This window comes from Cetorhinus maximus, chromosome 5 (genome assembly GCF_964194155.1).
Source record: "Cetorhinus maximus chromosome 5, sCetMax3.hap1.1, whole genome shotgun sequence".
Classification (NCBI taxonomy): Eukaryota; Metazoa; Chordata; class Chondrichthyes; order Lamniformes; family Cetorhinidae; genus Cetorhinus; species Cetorhinus maximus.
Genome location: NC_135883.1, coordinates 35,445,715 through 35,461,192, shown reverse-complemented (window position 1 = coordinate 35,461,192; position 15,478 = coordinate 35,445,715). Strand labels below are relative to the sequence as shown.

Sequence of the window (15,478 nt, the reverse complement as noted above, 5' to 3'; positions counted from 1 at the left end):
TTGTTACATTCTGCCAATTGGTATACATACTCATTAACTATTCTCTATCTCTTACTTCTTGCCCAATTCTTGATTCTAAATAGCAAGGTGGAGTGGGGCTGGGGAAAACAGAAAAGGATTTAGAGTACTTTTATTCTTACAAATACGAAAATAGGAAGATTTGCTAACATTTGTTTGATAGTTAAAATGGCCTCTTAATGTCTTGCATTGCTACACACAGGAAAGTTGTGTGCAGCCAATGACACTGGTGGAGCAGTGGCAGCTCAGAATCAACCTAAATGGTGTAAGCTTAGTAACAGGTAAAAGCCTATAGGGCCAAGTGGAGCTGGAAGCTTATAGGTAGGTCCTTTATGATCACAGTCATTTCATTCCAACCACCATCTGGTCTGTCAACACTGATTCCTCATCCTTTGATAAAAGATGGACCACAGTTGTACAAGTGAAGCATGGGACTGTGTACACACTCACAACCAAGAATATCGGAACCAAAAGGTCTTTGATATTTGTCCTGCCTTGCTGGTGATCCTCACTTTTGACAGTCACAGGGGTTTCCACACTGTTCCTTATTCTTCCACAACTCCAGCAATTCCCCAGGAGAGTACTGGGGGGATGAGAGAGCACCAGGGAGACACTTCTTTTCACACAGCCATTGCGGGTCCTTGTCAACAGAGAAAATTGACATTTTAATACAAGCTACAATTACGTACAATACATTCAAGGAGAAGGATAAAGGCTCTTATGAAAAAGGAAAGATATATTTGTGTGGGGTTCTAACAAGGGGACATAAATAAGATTGTCACTAATATATCCAATAAGGACTTCAGGAGATGCTTCCTTACCCACAGAGTGGTTAAAGTCATTGAGGCAAATAGCATAGTTGTATTTAAGGGGAAGCTAGATGAGCACATGAGGAAGAAAGGAATAGAAGGATGCGCTATTAGGTTGAAATAGAGGGATGGGAGGAGAGTCACATGGAGTATAAAAATGGGCATAGACCAATTGAGCGGAAAGGCCTGTTTCTGTGTTGTACTTCAATGCAATGAACAGTTGATTGCTAATTTGCAAAGCCATAATTACTGTGAAAATCAGCCTCTTTTAGAAATGCACTAAACTTGCACAATTAAACCTAAACACTGGATTTTCCTGCCCCACCCACCACTGGGATCTTCCATTCCCGCCAAAAGTCAATGGATTTTTGGCTGGTCTGCTGCATCCCCTGCAGTGGGTCCTGCAAAGCAGGGCCGGAAAATCCCGACCAAAGCCTCAGAGAAAACAACATTGGAAATGATGAATGTAATTTGGTCACCTGATGCCGCTGAGGTCCAACTGCAGCCATCCAAATGCCCATGCTGACATCTTCACCCTGCAGTTGCATTACAGACCAGCACGTTATTCTCACAACCACACTTTCTACATGTTATTGGCTATAATGTGAATTACTCAAATTAAAAATTACCTTCATTTAGCAATTCAGCCGCTAAATAGTTTGGAGCAGCATCAGTAGGATGTTAACATTGTAGATTATTATTGGTAAGATAAAAGGAACGTTGCCCACTCTTACATACTTTGCAAGAAGTGCCCTAACAGCAAAGTTTCTCCTGTACTATTAAAACACCCAGATTTCATTCGCTCAGTTCAATCTCCTTTTCTCTATTATTTTAGCACCATTGATTTTCTGTGGCAGGAAGATGTTAAGTTACTTGGTGAATTTCTAATATCAATTTGTGTTCTAATGCTGCTGAATTCTGAAATATGGTTCAGTATTGACTTAGTTTTACAACCTCACAAACCCACTCCATACTTAAGGTTGTCTGTGTTTTCCTAACTAGAGTTATCCCAATTCTATTACAGAAATGGTGGCAAAGTGTAGGTGGAATTAAGGAAGATTAAATTTCAGAACAATTGGATTCTAAATATATGAAGAAGCTAAGAAATTATCATGAACAGTTACTACAGAATCATGCAACATTAAACAGTTTTTCCATGGCCTGGTTGTTGATTAGTCTTCCCTTCTGCTACAGTGTTAACGCACAGTCCAAGGGCAAAATGAAATTTCCTCAGGATCTTGTGGCACACTGGTAGCCTCTGAGCCAGAAGCTCCAGATTTGAGTTCCACCCAAGGACCTGAGGGCCAAAGAAGATGCGTTTATAACATGGCCAAACAGGTTGAGTATCAACCTGCAAATCCTTCCAACACACACTGATGGCAGGTGGTAAGAGCAGGAGAGATTTCTGGGTAGCCACGTAGTAGTGCAGGTTACCACAGCAACTTGGAATCCCTCAGTGAACTATGTCACACTACCACCAGGATCTGGAGTTGCTGAGGTAGTTGGAGAGAAACTATTTCCCTGGTAGGGGAGTCCAGAATGAGGGGGCATAACTTTAAATTAAAGTTGGGTCAATCGAGGGTGATGTTGGGCAATACTTCTTCATATAAAAAGGGTAGTAAAAATGTGGAAGATCCCCAGAAAGCTGAGGAAGCTGGAGTCAATTGAAATTTTCAAAACTCAGATTGGTAGATTTTTGATGGGCAAGGACATTAAAGACTACAGAACCAAGGCAGATAGACAGAGTTAAAATACAGAACTGCAATGATCTACTAAATGTTGGAACAGGCTCAAGAGGCTACATGTCCTGCTCCTGTTCCTATTGTGTTTGGTGGGATGAGTAGCAAGTATGACGGGGTTGGAGGGTACTTGCTCAGCTGGAGACCTGAAGAGGTGAGCAGAGATTCCAGTTCATCAATAATACAGCAGGCATAGACCATTCAACACAGACAGGAAACCCAGTGGAAATCCCTCCTTCAGTAACTTGATTCTGTAAATGTTGGGATTGGACAGAAGTTTATGATGAACTTGGAATAAAGCATTGGCAGAAGATTAGCCACAACACTCTGATCTTTAGTCCTGCTGAACAGCTTCTGTAATGGCACAATATTGCTTTGCAAAAACATAATGTTATGTGTAATTGTGCAAATGTGTACATACAAATATTGAAATTTTTTATTTTGTCAGGGTAGTGCCACAGCAAGTTGTTGCTGTGCCACCCAGACCTGATAGAATGGGATGGGGAAACTTCATGATAAGATTACATTGTGCCATCACAGCCCCCTTGATATCAGTCATTCCCTTGGCCAGTCTGTCTACCATTTGCCAGACAGAAAGCTGGCAGTAGAGTCAGTGCAAGCTGACCATCTTTGCCTGGGAAGTGAAATCTCCCAGATGGATAAACCATCTAACTTCCATAAAATTGCACTTTAGGATACAGTATGTGAGTACAGTAATTTGAGAAATACCAGGTGTAGCTTTTTAAAAGAGCTATCCAATTGCATGAGGTGGAAAGTGGAGTTGAGGAAAATGATTATTTGTTTTTTTATTCAGTCACGGGATGTGGGCGTCGCTGGCTAGGCCAGCATTTATTACCCATCCCTAATTGCCTTTGAGAAGGTGGTGGTGAGTTGCCTTCTTGAACCGCCGCAGTCCCTGTGGTGTGGGTACACCCACAGTGTTGTTAGGGAGGGAGTTCCAGGATTTTGACCCAGCGACAGTGAAGGAACGGCGATATATTTCCAAGTCAGGATGGTGAGTGTCTTGGAGGGGAACTTCCAGGTGGTAGTGTTCCCATGTATCTGCTGCCCTTGTCCTTTTAGATGGTAGTGGTCTTGGGTTTGGAAGGTGCTGTCAAAGGAGCCTTGGTGAGTTCCTGCAGTGCATCTTGTAGATGGTACACACTGCTGCCACTGTGCGTCGGCGGTGAAAGGAGTGAATGTTTGTGGATGGGGTGCCAACCAAGCGGGCTACTTTGTCCTGGATGATGTTGAGTTTCTTGAGTGTTGTTGGAGCTGCACTCATCCAGGCAAGTGGAGAGTATTCCATCACACTCTTGACGTGCCTTGTAGATGGTGGACAGGCTTTGGGGAGTAAAGAGGTGAGTTACTCGCCGCAGGATTCCTAGCTTCTGTCCTGCTGTTGTAGCCACAGTATTTATATGGCTAGTCCAGTTCAGTTTCTGATCAATGGTAACCCCCCAGGAGTTGATATTGGGGGATTCAGTGATGGTAATGCCATTGAATGTCAAGGGGCGATGGTTAGATTCTGTTTTGTTGGAGATGGTCATTGCCTGGTACTTGTGTGGCGTGAATGTTACTTGCCACTTGTCAGTCCAAGCCTGGATATTAGCCAGGTCTTGCTGCATTTGGACATGCACTACTTCAGTATCTGAGGAGTTGCAAATGGTGCTGAACATTGTGCAATTATCAGTGAACATCCCCACTTCTGACCTTATGATAGAAGAAAGATCATTGATGAAGCAGCTGAGGATCGTTAGGCCTAGGACACTGATCCTGCTTTTTGTGAACAGGACATAACTGGGGCAATTTTCCACATTGCCGGGTAGATGTCAGTGTTGTAGCTATACTGGAACAGCTTGGCTAGGAGCATGGCAAGTTCTGCAGCTCAAACCTTCAGTACCATTGTGGAATATTGTCAGGGCCCATAGCCTTTGCAGTATTCAGTGCCTTCAGCCGTTTCTTGATATCATGTGGCGTGAATAGGATTGGCTGAAGACAGGCATCTGTGATGCTGGGAACCTCTGGAGAAAGCATCATCTAGCTATGATCTTACTGCTTGACGGAGTTTGAGGGACAATATGGCTTACTCATGCTCTTATTTCTTATGTAGCATGCTTGGGAAGATCAGATGACTTTGAACCTTTGGTTCCCAAAGCTTTCCAGCACTGATATTTTCTTCACCCAATGTCTGGATCTGTTGTACACTAACTAATAGAAATTGCTCGCTATGATTAGTCAACAACTGCACTATAGTCATATCATGCGACTTGCAGGTCAACTACATGGACCTTAGGAATTGTTAAGATGAAAAATGACCATGTTACTAAAATGTAAAAGAGTGGTGAAATTATCAGAGTACTTTACAACCATTATTTCCATAACCCAGTTAAAACCCACAGAAGGTGCCCAATACCTGATAGACTTTTAGTGTCTCAGTGTTTTCTGCCAGCCACTGAATCAGATTGTGAGAGACGACATAACCAGAACCACAGGCAAAATCAGGATAGACCAGACTTGGGTATTCCAGCTCCATCCACTTTCCACTGCTATCTACTGCCCAATTCTGCCTGAAACTGGAGAAATCGGTTGGGAAAATTAATGAACGTGAGGCTTTTCTGAACAAACAAATAAAAAATACAGCCTCAAAATACTGCGGATGCTGGAAATCTGAGATAGAAATAGAAAATGCTGGAAATACTCAGAAGGTCAGGCAGCATCTGACGAGAGAGAAACAAAGTTAATGTTCCAAGCCAATGACCTGCTCTCGTAATGGGGAAGATGCTTCTGAATATCAACTTTTAAGCTTAACACAAGCTTGAAGAGTAGCACCTCATCTTTCTATTTAAGCACTTCATAAGCCTTTTAGCCTCAACACGAATTTAATAACTTTAGATCTTAATCACCCATTTCTTCTGTAATCATTTACACCTCCCTTAAACCCATCTCATATTATCAGCTATTTTTTCCCTGCATTCGTCTCTTCTGCCTTTTAATCCCTCCTGCATTCCGCCCTCTCACAGTCCTTTTGTTTTGTTCTTTCCCCTTTTCCCTGTACATGCTTTAGAGCCGTTAAACTTCTAACATCTTCCAGTTCTTAAAAAAAGTCATTGACCTGAAACAAATGGCCAAAAATTTCCCGTCGGTGATTTGGGGGCGGGGCCCGCTCGCCAACGGGAAAATGACGCGGGATGCCGGTCCATTTAAATATTGAGGAAGGCGGGCGGACAGCGAAATTAGCTGTCCGCCCGCCGACCTGTCAATGGCCAATTGAGGCCATTGACAGAGTAATTAAGATCATTAAAGGCCCTGCCTGTCCAACCTTAAGGCTGGCAGGCAGGCCAGGAGCCCCAGCAGGCTTCTGATAAAACATGAAACCTCATCCACTGGCGGGATGAAGTTTCATGTTCGTGTTTAAAAACTTTAATAAAGTTTCAGTGCTTCTTATTAACATGTCCCATCTCGTGTGACATTGTCACATGAGGGGGACATGTTCATAATGTTCTTATTTTTCTATTTTTAGAGTTTTTTAACCTGTCACTAATCTCCCTGAGACAGCACTTTGTCTCAGGGAGCAGTGAGCTCTTTCGTGCGCATGCGTGAAAGAGCGCACTTTGACAGTTGGGGAATCCCTCCCCCCGCACAGGAAGCGCATAGCGCTTCCCATCGGGCAGCCCGCTGGGTGGGCCTTAATTGGCCCGCCCACTCAAAATGGCAGCGGGGCCCGTTTCGGCAGCGAGGGTCGGCTGCCCGCCCGCCGCCGAGCCAGTGGGGCCCGCACGCCCGCCCACCAAGGGCAAAATTCTGCCCATTAACTCTGTTTCTCTCTCTAGATGCTGCCTGCCCTGCTCAGCACTTCCAGCATTTGCTGTTTCTATTTCATAAATTAACTTTCTTGATCATATCACTCCAAAGCACCAAATATTTTTGTGTTAAATGACTAATGTATCACATCCTTTTAGATTAGTTTTCCATTGGTACTTTTCAAAGCCTCAGAAAACACACTCCAGGAGGTCCTCAGACATTTGATATTGAGGTCTGTCAAGCTCTCGTTAGGTTTGAATTTGAAACCATTTAAACTAGGGAGGGATAGCCGGGGAAATAAATCAGAAACAGCACATAGACAGTGAAGATTGAGGTTAATCTGCAGCTAAAGAAGAATTTAGCAGGCAGCATTGGGAGAAGAGAGCAGAGGAGGGAGATCAAATTGACCGCAGAGAAAGCAAGGAAACTCCTGAGGTAAAGGAATGTGACGTTAGGTTAGGCAAAAGAAATGCAGTGATTGGTCCCAGAGGCTTCTGTTCAGAAAAAGTGGCTCAACTGGCAGGTTTTCCAAAATTTTAAATAAAAAATATAAAATGCAAAACTTTAACTTGTTGATAGCCAGGTCCTCAATAACAGCTGTGCAGAGTCAAACCAAATCACAGAACAAAATTATGCACTACAGGAAAAGGCCACTCAGCCCATCATTCCCTTAAGCCCCACACCCCATGCTTATTGGCACATAGCACCACAAATTTCTCCTTTTAAATAACTGAGGATGAACTGCTTTTATAAAGCTCTCATGAATATAAAGATACTGACTTTCCCCACCACACATTTGTAGCTCCCAGCCTGTTTCCTGCTCTCTCTAATACTGCTTCCACATCGATGTAACAATCATCGTCCGTTTTCAGCAGCAGTTTGAAGCTCGTCGACTTGACAGACCTGTTTGTGAGGTAAAAGCAGGATCGGAATTCATTAAATTATTTTAAAAAACTTTTCCAGTAGATGGGTATGTTCAAGGGAGACTCCTAAACCAGGTGCTATTGCCTCCAAACCTCAAGTACTTAATTACCCCAAAAAAAACCAGTATCTGTAATTCCAGACCACAATACCCTTCGTAACTAAAACGAAAGACTTTCATTTCTATAGTGCCTTTCATGATCTCAGGATGTCCTGAAGCCCTTCCCAACCAATTAAGCACTTTTTTTTTTAAAAGTGTAGTCCCTGTTATAATATAGGGAATACTGTAGCCAATTGTGTACAGCAGCTCCTACAAACAGCCTTTTGATAATTGACCTGATATTCTGTTTTTGGTGTTGGTTGAAGAATAAATATTGGGCAAGACACCAGGAAAAATCTCCTGCTCGTCTTTCAAATGGTGCCATGGGATCTTTCATGTCCATCTGAGAGAGCAGATAGAACCTCCGTTTAACATCACATCCAAAAGCCAGCACCTCCAATGGCGCAGCACTCCCTCAGTGCTGGCACTGGGAGTATCAACCTGGGTTTTGTGCTCAAGTCTCTGGGATGGGACTTGAACCCATGATTTTCTGACTCAGAGGCGAAAGTGATACCCGCTGAGCCACAGCTGACATAAAAAGCAAACAAAAATGATGAATATCCCTTACCACTGATAAAAGTGCAGTAACTTGTATGGCACATTTCTGTATGTGTCTATCACGTCTACAAAAACAATATCCTGATAGGTTTGGCTTTCTCTTCGTAAGGCAGCATCCTCTTCCCTGAGCTTATTCTTGTGACTTTCAAACCGCTTGGGCCGAGTGGTGAGGCTTTCCAGGAGTGCAGTACCATCTAAAAAAGATGAGTAGAGTGACAGGCTGAATCTGTGCTTGCAGTAATCCCTGTCTGTCAATTTCGCTATTAAACTTCAGACAATTATAATGGGAAAGCAGGGGGTGTTTATTGTGTCAGAACACTATAAAAGAGTGAACATAAGAAATAGGAGCAGGAGAAGACCATATGGCCCATCGAGTCTGCTCTGCCATTCAATATGATCATGGCTGATCCTGGGCTTCCACTCCACTTTCCCACCTGTTCCCCATATCCCTGAATTCCCTGAGACACCAAAAATCTGTCTATCCCAGCCTTAATTATATTCAACAATGGAGCATACACAGCCTCTGGGGTAGAGAATTCCAAGGATTCACAACACTTAGAGTGAAGAAATTTCTCTTCATCTCAGTCCTTGTTCTAGATTCCCCAGCTTGGGGAAACAACCTCTCAGAATCTATCCTGTTAAATGCCTTCATAATCTTGAATGTTTCATTCTTCTATAGACCCAATTTGCTCAGCCTCTCTTCACAGGACAACCCTAGTGAACCTTCACTGAACTGCCTCCAATGCAAGTATATCCTTCCTTAACCACAGAGACTAAAATTGCACACAGTATTCAAGCTGTGGTCTCACCAAAGCCCTGTATAATTGTCACAAAACTTCTTTATTCTTGTACTTCAATCCTGTTGCAATATAGGCCAACATGCCATTTGTTTTCCTAATTGCTTGCTGTACATGCATGCTAACTTTTTGTGTTCCTTGTATGAATACACCCAAGTCTCTCTAAACAACAATATTTACAAGTTTCATGCCTTTTAAAAAATATTCTGCTTTTCTATTCCTCTGACCAAAGTGAATAATTTTACACTTCCCCACATTATTCTCCATCTGCTACTTTGTGCCCACTCACTTAACCTGTGTATATCTCTTTTCAGCCTGTGTCCTCCTCACAGTTTGCATTTCTACCTAGCTTTGTATCATCAACAACCTTAGATACATTACTCTCTGTCTCTTGGTCTCAGCCATTAATATAGATTGTAAATAGCTGAGACCCCAACACTGATCCTTGCAGTACTCAACTAGTCACAGCCTGCAAACTGAAAATGCCCCATTTATGCCCACTCTCTGCTTCCTGTCTGTCAATCAATCCTCTATCCATGCTAATATAACACCCCCAACTCCATGAGCTCTTATATTGTGTATTAACCTTTTGTGTGGCACCTTGTCCTTTTGGAAATTCAGTAGTATATATTTACTAGCTCCTCTTTATCTACCTTAATAGTTACATCCTCAAAAACCCTAATACATGTGTTGAACAGGATTTCCCTTTTGTAAAACCATGTTGACTTGTTCTAATCATACTACGCTTTTCTATGTGTATTGGTAACACTTCCTTAATAACATAGTACGGTAATATACAGTAATTAAGAGGGCATTTAAAAAAAATTGTTCTCCACATGGAGGCATCTCTGCCAAGGCCAGAATTTACTACCCATTCCTAGCTGCCCTCAATTTGAGTGGCTTCATAGGCCACTTCAGAGGGCATTAAGAGTCAATCACATTGTCATGGGACTGGAGACACATATAGGCCCAGATCGGGTAAGGTCAGCAGATTTCCTTCCCCAAAGGAGCGTTAGTGAACCAGTTGGATTTTGACAACAATTTGACAGCTTCATGGTAACTTTTACACTAAAGAGCTATTTGTTCCCATTTGCAAAGCTCAGGTTATTGAATCTGTGGGGCCAATATCCTTCTTGCCTTTTTCCGACATTACTGTTTTGGCAGTATCATTTTAACTTAAAGGGACTACACAGTTTACACTAACATCTGTTGCTAGGGATGCAGTTTGGTCTTTCACTGACCTACCATGAATGGTATAAGTAAAGCCTCCAGCCACCGCAGCCACATTCTGTCCAAATCCATCCTGAATCACCTGTTTCTCCGCCTGCAGCTGAGCCTATATACAACAAGCACAGCTTGGAATCAGGAGCAAACCAAGCAGGGAAGAACGCAAAGTCTGTATACACACATGTATGCACACACACACAGATTTCAATATCCAGTTATATACTTTAAACACAGTTAACATTCCTTTTACAATGGCGCAGTCCCATTACTGCACATTTAATTGAAAAAAAAACACTCCCTTCAACAGTGCAGCACTCCCTCAGTACTGGTCCTCTGACAGTCCAGCACTCCCTAACTGCCCCTCCAACAATGCAGCGCTCCCTCCTAGCTGCCCCTCTGACAGTGCAGCGCTCCCTCAGTTCTGTCCTTCCCACAGTGCAACACTTCTTCGGTACAGTCCTTCTCTCAGTGCAGCGTTCTCAATATTGCCCCGCTGACAATGCTGGTGCTCCCACAGTCCAGTGCTCCCTCAGTACTGCCCATCTGACAGTGCAGTGCTCCCTCAGTAATGTCCCTTCAGCAGTGTAGCACTCACTCAGTACTGCCCCTCCAACAGTAATCATTTCCCAATTTCTGTCCATGGGAAAGGATGCAGCTCGTGTGTTTATAATCACCTTTCTAATTAGTTAACTTACTGTAACATTAAGAACTTACTGTAGAGAATCTAAGAACACCTCCTCCACTGTCAAGCAGGACATCAGTGAGGTTTATGGTAATGAGGTATTCAGAGTCTTGGCTCTCCCAAGCAATGGTGCCTTCAAAACCCTGTCAAAGAGAGAGGACAGTATATATACTTTCTGACCTGAAGCTTCACACGCCATCTTTAATTTGTTGGTGGGATGTGAGGGTCATTGGCAAGGGCCTCATTCATAGCCCATCCCTAATTGCCCTCGAGAAGGTAATGGTGGGCTGTGTTCTTGAAACACTGCAGTCCATCTGGTGTAGGTACACCTCGAGTGCTTTTAGGAAGGGAGTTCCAAGATTTTGATCCAACAACAGTGAAGGAATGGTGATACAGTTCCAAGTAAGGATGGTGTGTGGCTTTGAGGGGAACTTGGAGGTTGTAGTGTTCCCATGCATCTGCTGCCCTTGTTCTTCTAGCTGGTAGAAGTTGTGGGTTTGGAAGGTGCTGCCAAAGGAGCCTTGGCAAGTTGCTGCAGTGCATCTTTTGGATGATATATATCACTGCCAGCACGCCAGTGGTAGAGGTGGTTAATGCGGTGCCAGTCAAGTGGGCTGCTTCGTCTTGGATGGTGTCCAGCTTCTTAAGCTGCACTCATCCAGGCCAGTGGAAGGTATTCCTGACTTCTGCCTTGTAGCTGGTGGATAGGCTTTGAGGGAAAAGGGTGTGAGTTACTCACGGCAGTGGGGAGAGTATGGCATAGTGGTAATGTCACTAGATCAGTAATCCACCGAATCATACTTTTCAGCCAAAGACCCAGACTTCTCCATCACCATCCCTGGGCATAACCTATCCCACCAGCAGGACAGACCCACCAGGGATGGTGGTACAGGAGGTATCCTGAGTGTATACCATATATGATGATGGTACACATTCAGGAGGAAGTTGCCCTGAAAGTCCTCAACATTGACTCCAGACCCCATGCAGCCTCATAACATCATGGGCAAGGAAACCTCCTGCTGATTACCACCTAACACCCCGCCTCAGCTGATGAATCAGTACTCCTCCATGTTGAACACCACTTGGAAGAAGCATTGAGGGTGGCAGTCACACAGAATGTACTCTGGGTGGTACTCAATGACCATTTCCAAAAATAGCTTGGTAGCATCACTACTGATCAAGCTGGCCAAGTGCAGAAGGACGTATCTGTTAGACTGGACCTGGGGCAGATGAGAGAATCAACAAGAGGGAAAAACCTATTAGACCTTGTCTCACCAAACTACCTGTCACAGATGCTCCATAACAGTACTGGTAGGGGCGACCACTGCACAGTCCTTGTGAAGACAAATTCCCATCTTCACACTGAATATATCCTGTATCATGTTGTGTTGCACTATCACTGTGCTAAATGGGATAGATTTTGAATAGTCCTAACAGCTCAAAACTGGGCATCCATGAGGTGCTGTGGGCCATCAGCAGCCGTGGAATTGTATTCAGCCACAATCTGTAACCTCATGGCCCAGCATATTCCTCACTCTACCATTACCATCAACCCTGACTCAATGAAGAGTGCAGGAGCGCATACCAGGAACAGCACCACGCATACCTAAAAATGAGGTGTCAATCTGGTGAAGCTACCTTCAAGTTTCCCTCTAAGCTACACACCATCCTGACTTGAAACCATATTGCCGTTCCTTCACTGTCACTGGGTCAAAAACCTGGAAGCACCTTCCTACAGCACTGTGGGTGTATCTTCACCACATAAACTAGAGTGGTTCAAGAAGGCAGCTCATCACCTCCTTCTCAATGGCATTTAGGGATAAGCAATAATTGCTGGCCTTGCAAATGATGCTCACATCCCATTAAAATAAATAATAAATTTGGTTTGAGGGGACTGGAGGTGACACTCTCAGTGCATTTTTTTGATGTAGCAGCTATGTATCAGCACAGTCATCTACTCCTGGTGCACAGTAACCAGTGACGAATAAAACTACGTAAGGGGAGGCAACTGAATGAATTTGAAACTCTAAGATGGCAGAATGTCACTGATGTCTCCATAATTGATACAAAAATATTTCTGAAGCAAGTCAAAATTGAAATCCTATTTCCTAAATAGCATACAAACAGATAAATAATAAAACATCCCAACATGATAAATAGAATAATAAAAAAAAATATCTGCCTTGAATTGTGGGCTCCACTCTCTCATATGGGACTTGAATCTACAACCTTCTGACTCAGGGGTAAGAGGGCTACCCATTGACCCAGGGATGACAACAATGGGATTTAGGACAATGTTAACAATGGCCTGGCTTCTCAGTCAATGCAAAGATGCGACTGCTGCCCATAACGACAAGTCAGGCTCTGAGAGCACCCCTGTTAAACATTGTGTTCAAACTCTCCTGTACTAAATCCAGGTCATACAAATTAATAAAATAACAATTTACATTGATATAGCATTCCTTCCATAAAAGAATATTTGAGAATTATGCAGGAAATAAAAGAATTTGAGGGAGGGGAAGATCAAATGAATGGGTGAAAACTATGGGTCATTAAAGCAGTTTAGGTCGATACTTGCTAGAGTTTAGAAGGATGAGAGGAGATCTAATTGAGGTATATAAGATGCTAAAGGGAATAGACAAAGTAGACGTGGAGCGGATGTTTCCCCTTCTGGGGCATTCTAGAACGAGAGGCCATAGTTTTAGGCTAAGGGGTGGTAGATTTAAATCAGAGATGAGGAGGAATTACTTTTCTCAAAGGGTCGTGAATCTGTGGAATTCACTACCCCAGAGTGCAGTGGATGCCGGGACGCCGAATAAATTTAAGGAGGAGATAGACAGATTTTTAATTAGTAATGGGTTGAAAGGTTATGGGGAGAGGGTGGGAAATTGGAGTTGAGGCCGAAATGAGATCAGCCATGATCGTAATGAATGACGGGGCAGGCTCGAGGGGCTGAATTGCCTACTCCTGCTCCGAGTTCTTATGTTCTTAAAGGGCTTTTGTAGGCAGGGAGAGATGTAACAAACCAAAATGGCATTGAAAGTGAGTATCAGAGACATAATTATGAAGGCATCAGTCAAATTAGATAGAAACAGACAGTTTCCAATGTTGGAGAGGTCTAAATCTAGGGGACATAGATTCAACATTAAATGTACCAGATTTAGGACAGAGAGCAGGAGAATGTTTTTTGCACTGAAGGCTGTGATGCTGTGGAATCCACTAGCAGGTTAAATGATCGAAGCAGAGATCTTGTCAACATTTAAGAATGGATTAGACAGGTTGAAAGAAAGATAACTACCACATTGAACAGTGAAGAAAAGTTGACAGAGGCAATGAGGGCAAACACACGGTAGCCACAGTTACAAGGAACATCATTTATGAGTTGGGCCAATTCGGCCTTGGTATTTATTGTGAGCAGAGTGGACTTCAGGCTGAAGAGATTGAAACATGAGCTTCAGCAAAGATGGACATGGAGCTGCGTGGGGGAGGTGTGGAGGTGATGACAGGTTTAAGCATCTTGAAGAGCAAAGTGAGTTAAGAGATGGGAAGGTAGCTGGAGAAAATGGATAAGGTTAAGCATGGGCTTTGTATCATAGCAAAATAAATCTTAATTCACTTGGCTGCTTGATGTTATATTTCTATCTCACTGAGCAATGTGGTGTGTTGGAATGGCCGATGGAGCCACATACTGATATCCCCAACTGAACATCTAATACAAGGGCTCAGAGTCAGAATTCTCCAAATACTAAGTGTGAGGACAGGACAGGAGCAATCCACACCAGGAAACAGATGCTTTCCTTTGGAAAGAGGGTGAATCATTGGGAGTCACCCAAGGTTCCCATCATCCACTTCTTGATGGGCAATTCAACAGCACCTCTGCAGAGGCCTGGGAAGCAGTCTCCTGCTTCCCAATTAGCCAGAGGACACAGCATTTCATTGCAAGGTCTGAATAGAGTGGGGAAAAAGAGAAAAGAAAAATCAACAAAGGACTGAATGTGAAATATAGGTGGGATTTTCTAAAAGTTGCACAGCATGGATGGTCCATTAAAAAAAACAAAAATATCCTTAAACCTTTGCTCATACCTTAGGTAAAAGAAATCTTTCCACTGGCTTATACCACAGTTGGTTCACTTGTACTCCAGAGCTGAGTGGACTGAAGCGGGCGCTGGCAATCACCTCCTGGTAAAACATTCACACAGTAATGCAACAACAACCTCATCTAGGAAGTTTAAAAACAAGCTAGAGTTGCAACAAATTATTACATAGCAGTGCAGCATTCATTCCATTTCCTACAATACTCACTGTGCAACTTGCCAGCTAACTAGCTGGTTACCTTCAGCACCACCACCTTCTCAAGGAATGGGTTATAAATGCCAGCTTTGACAACAATGTCCATGACATGAGAATGAATAAAAACAAACTAATAATATTTTGAGAGTTGATGCTGCGATTTGTCATTTTGTTTAAAATGAACACCACAGTTACATTAAGAACAATGATACATTTGTACTGGAATTATAAGATGTCATTTGGTCAGATATTTTACCAAAGGCCTGGTCAAAAAGGCAATTTTTAAGGAGCATTTTAAAGGATGAGAGAGAGGTAGAAAGAGACGGACAAGTTTATGGAGGGTATTCCAGAGCTTGGGGCCTTGGAAACTAAAGGCACATCGCCAATGGAGTGAAAGAGAGAGGGAGGGTTGTAGGGGCTGTAGGAGATTACAGAGAGAGGGAGGGTTGTAGGGGCTGGAGTAGGTTACACGGAGAGGGAGAGTTGTAGGGGCTGGAGGAGCTTACAGAGAGAGGGAGGGTTGTAGGGTGGAT

The 15,478-nt window shown here is 43.3% G+C and overlaps 1 protein-coding gene across 2 annotated transcripts in view; it reads right to left on the bottom strand.

Annotated features, from left to right (window-relative positions):
* b3galnt2 (beta-1,3-N-acetylgalactosaminyltransferase 2) overlaps positions 1-15,478 on the bottom strand; it is a 61,166-nt gene that overhangs the window by 27,722 nt on the left and 17,966 nt on the right. The window contains exons 5-12 of one of the 2 annotated variants that reach the window (XM_078541705.1): positions 14,739-14,834; positions 10,688-10,798; positions 9,992-10,082; positions 7,960-8,143; positions 7,151-7,273; positions 4,983-5,142; positions 1,307-1,363; positions 531-658 (exon numbers count right to left, since the gene is read on the bottom strand). In XM_078541705.1, coding sequence (XP_078397831.1) covers positions 531-658; positions 1,307-1,363; positions 4,983-5,142; positions 7,151-7,273; positions 7,960-8,143; positions 9,992-10,082; positions 10,688-10,798; positions 14,739-14,834 — 950 coding nt within the window. The remainder of the gene's footprint in view (positions 1-530; positions 659-1,306; positions 1,364-4,982; positions 5,143-7,150; positions 7,274-7,959; positions 8,144-9,991; positions 10,083-10,687; positions 10,799-14,738; positions 14,835-15,478) is intronic. The other variant, XM_078541707.1, reaches the window with a different exon arrangement.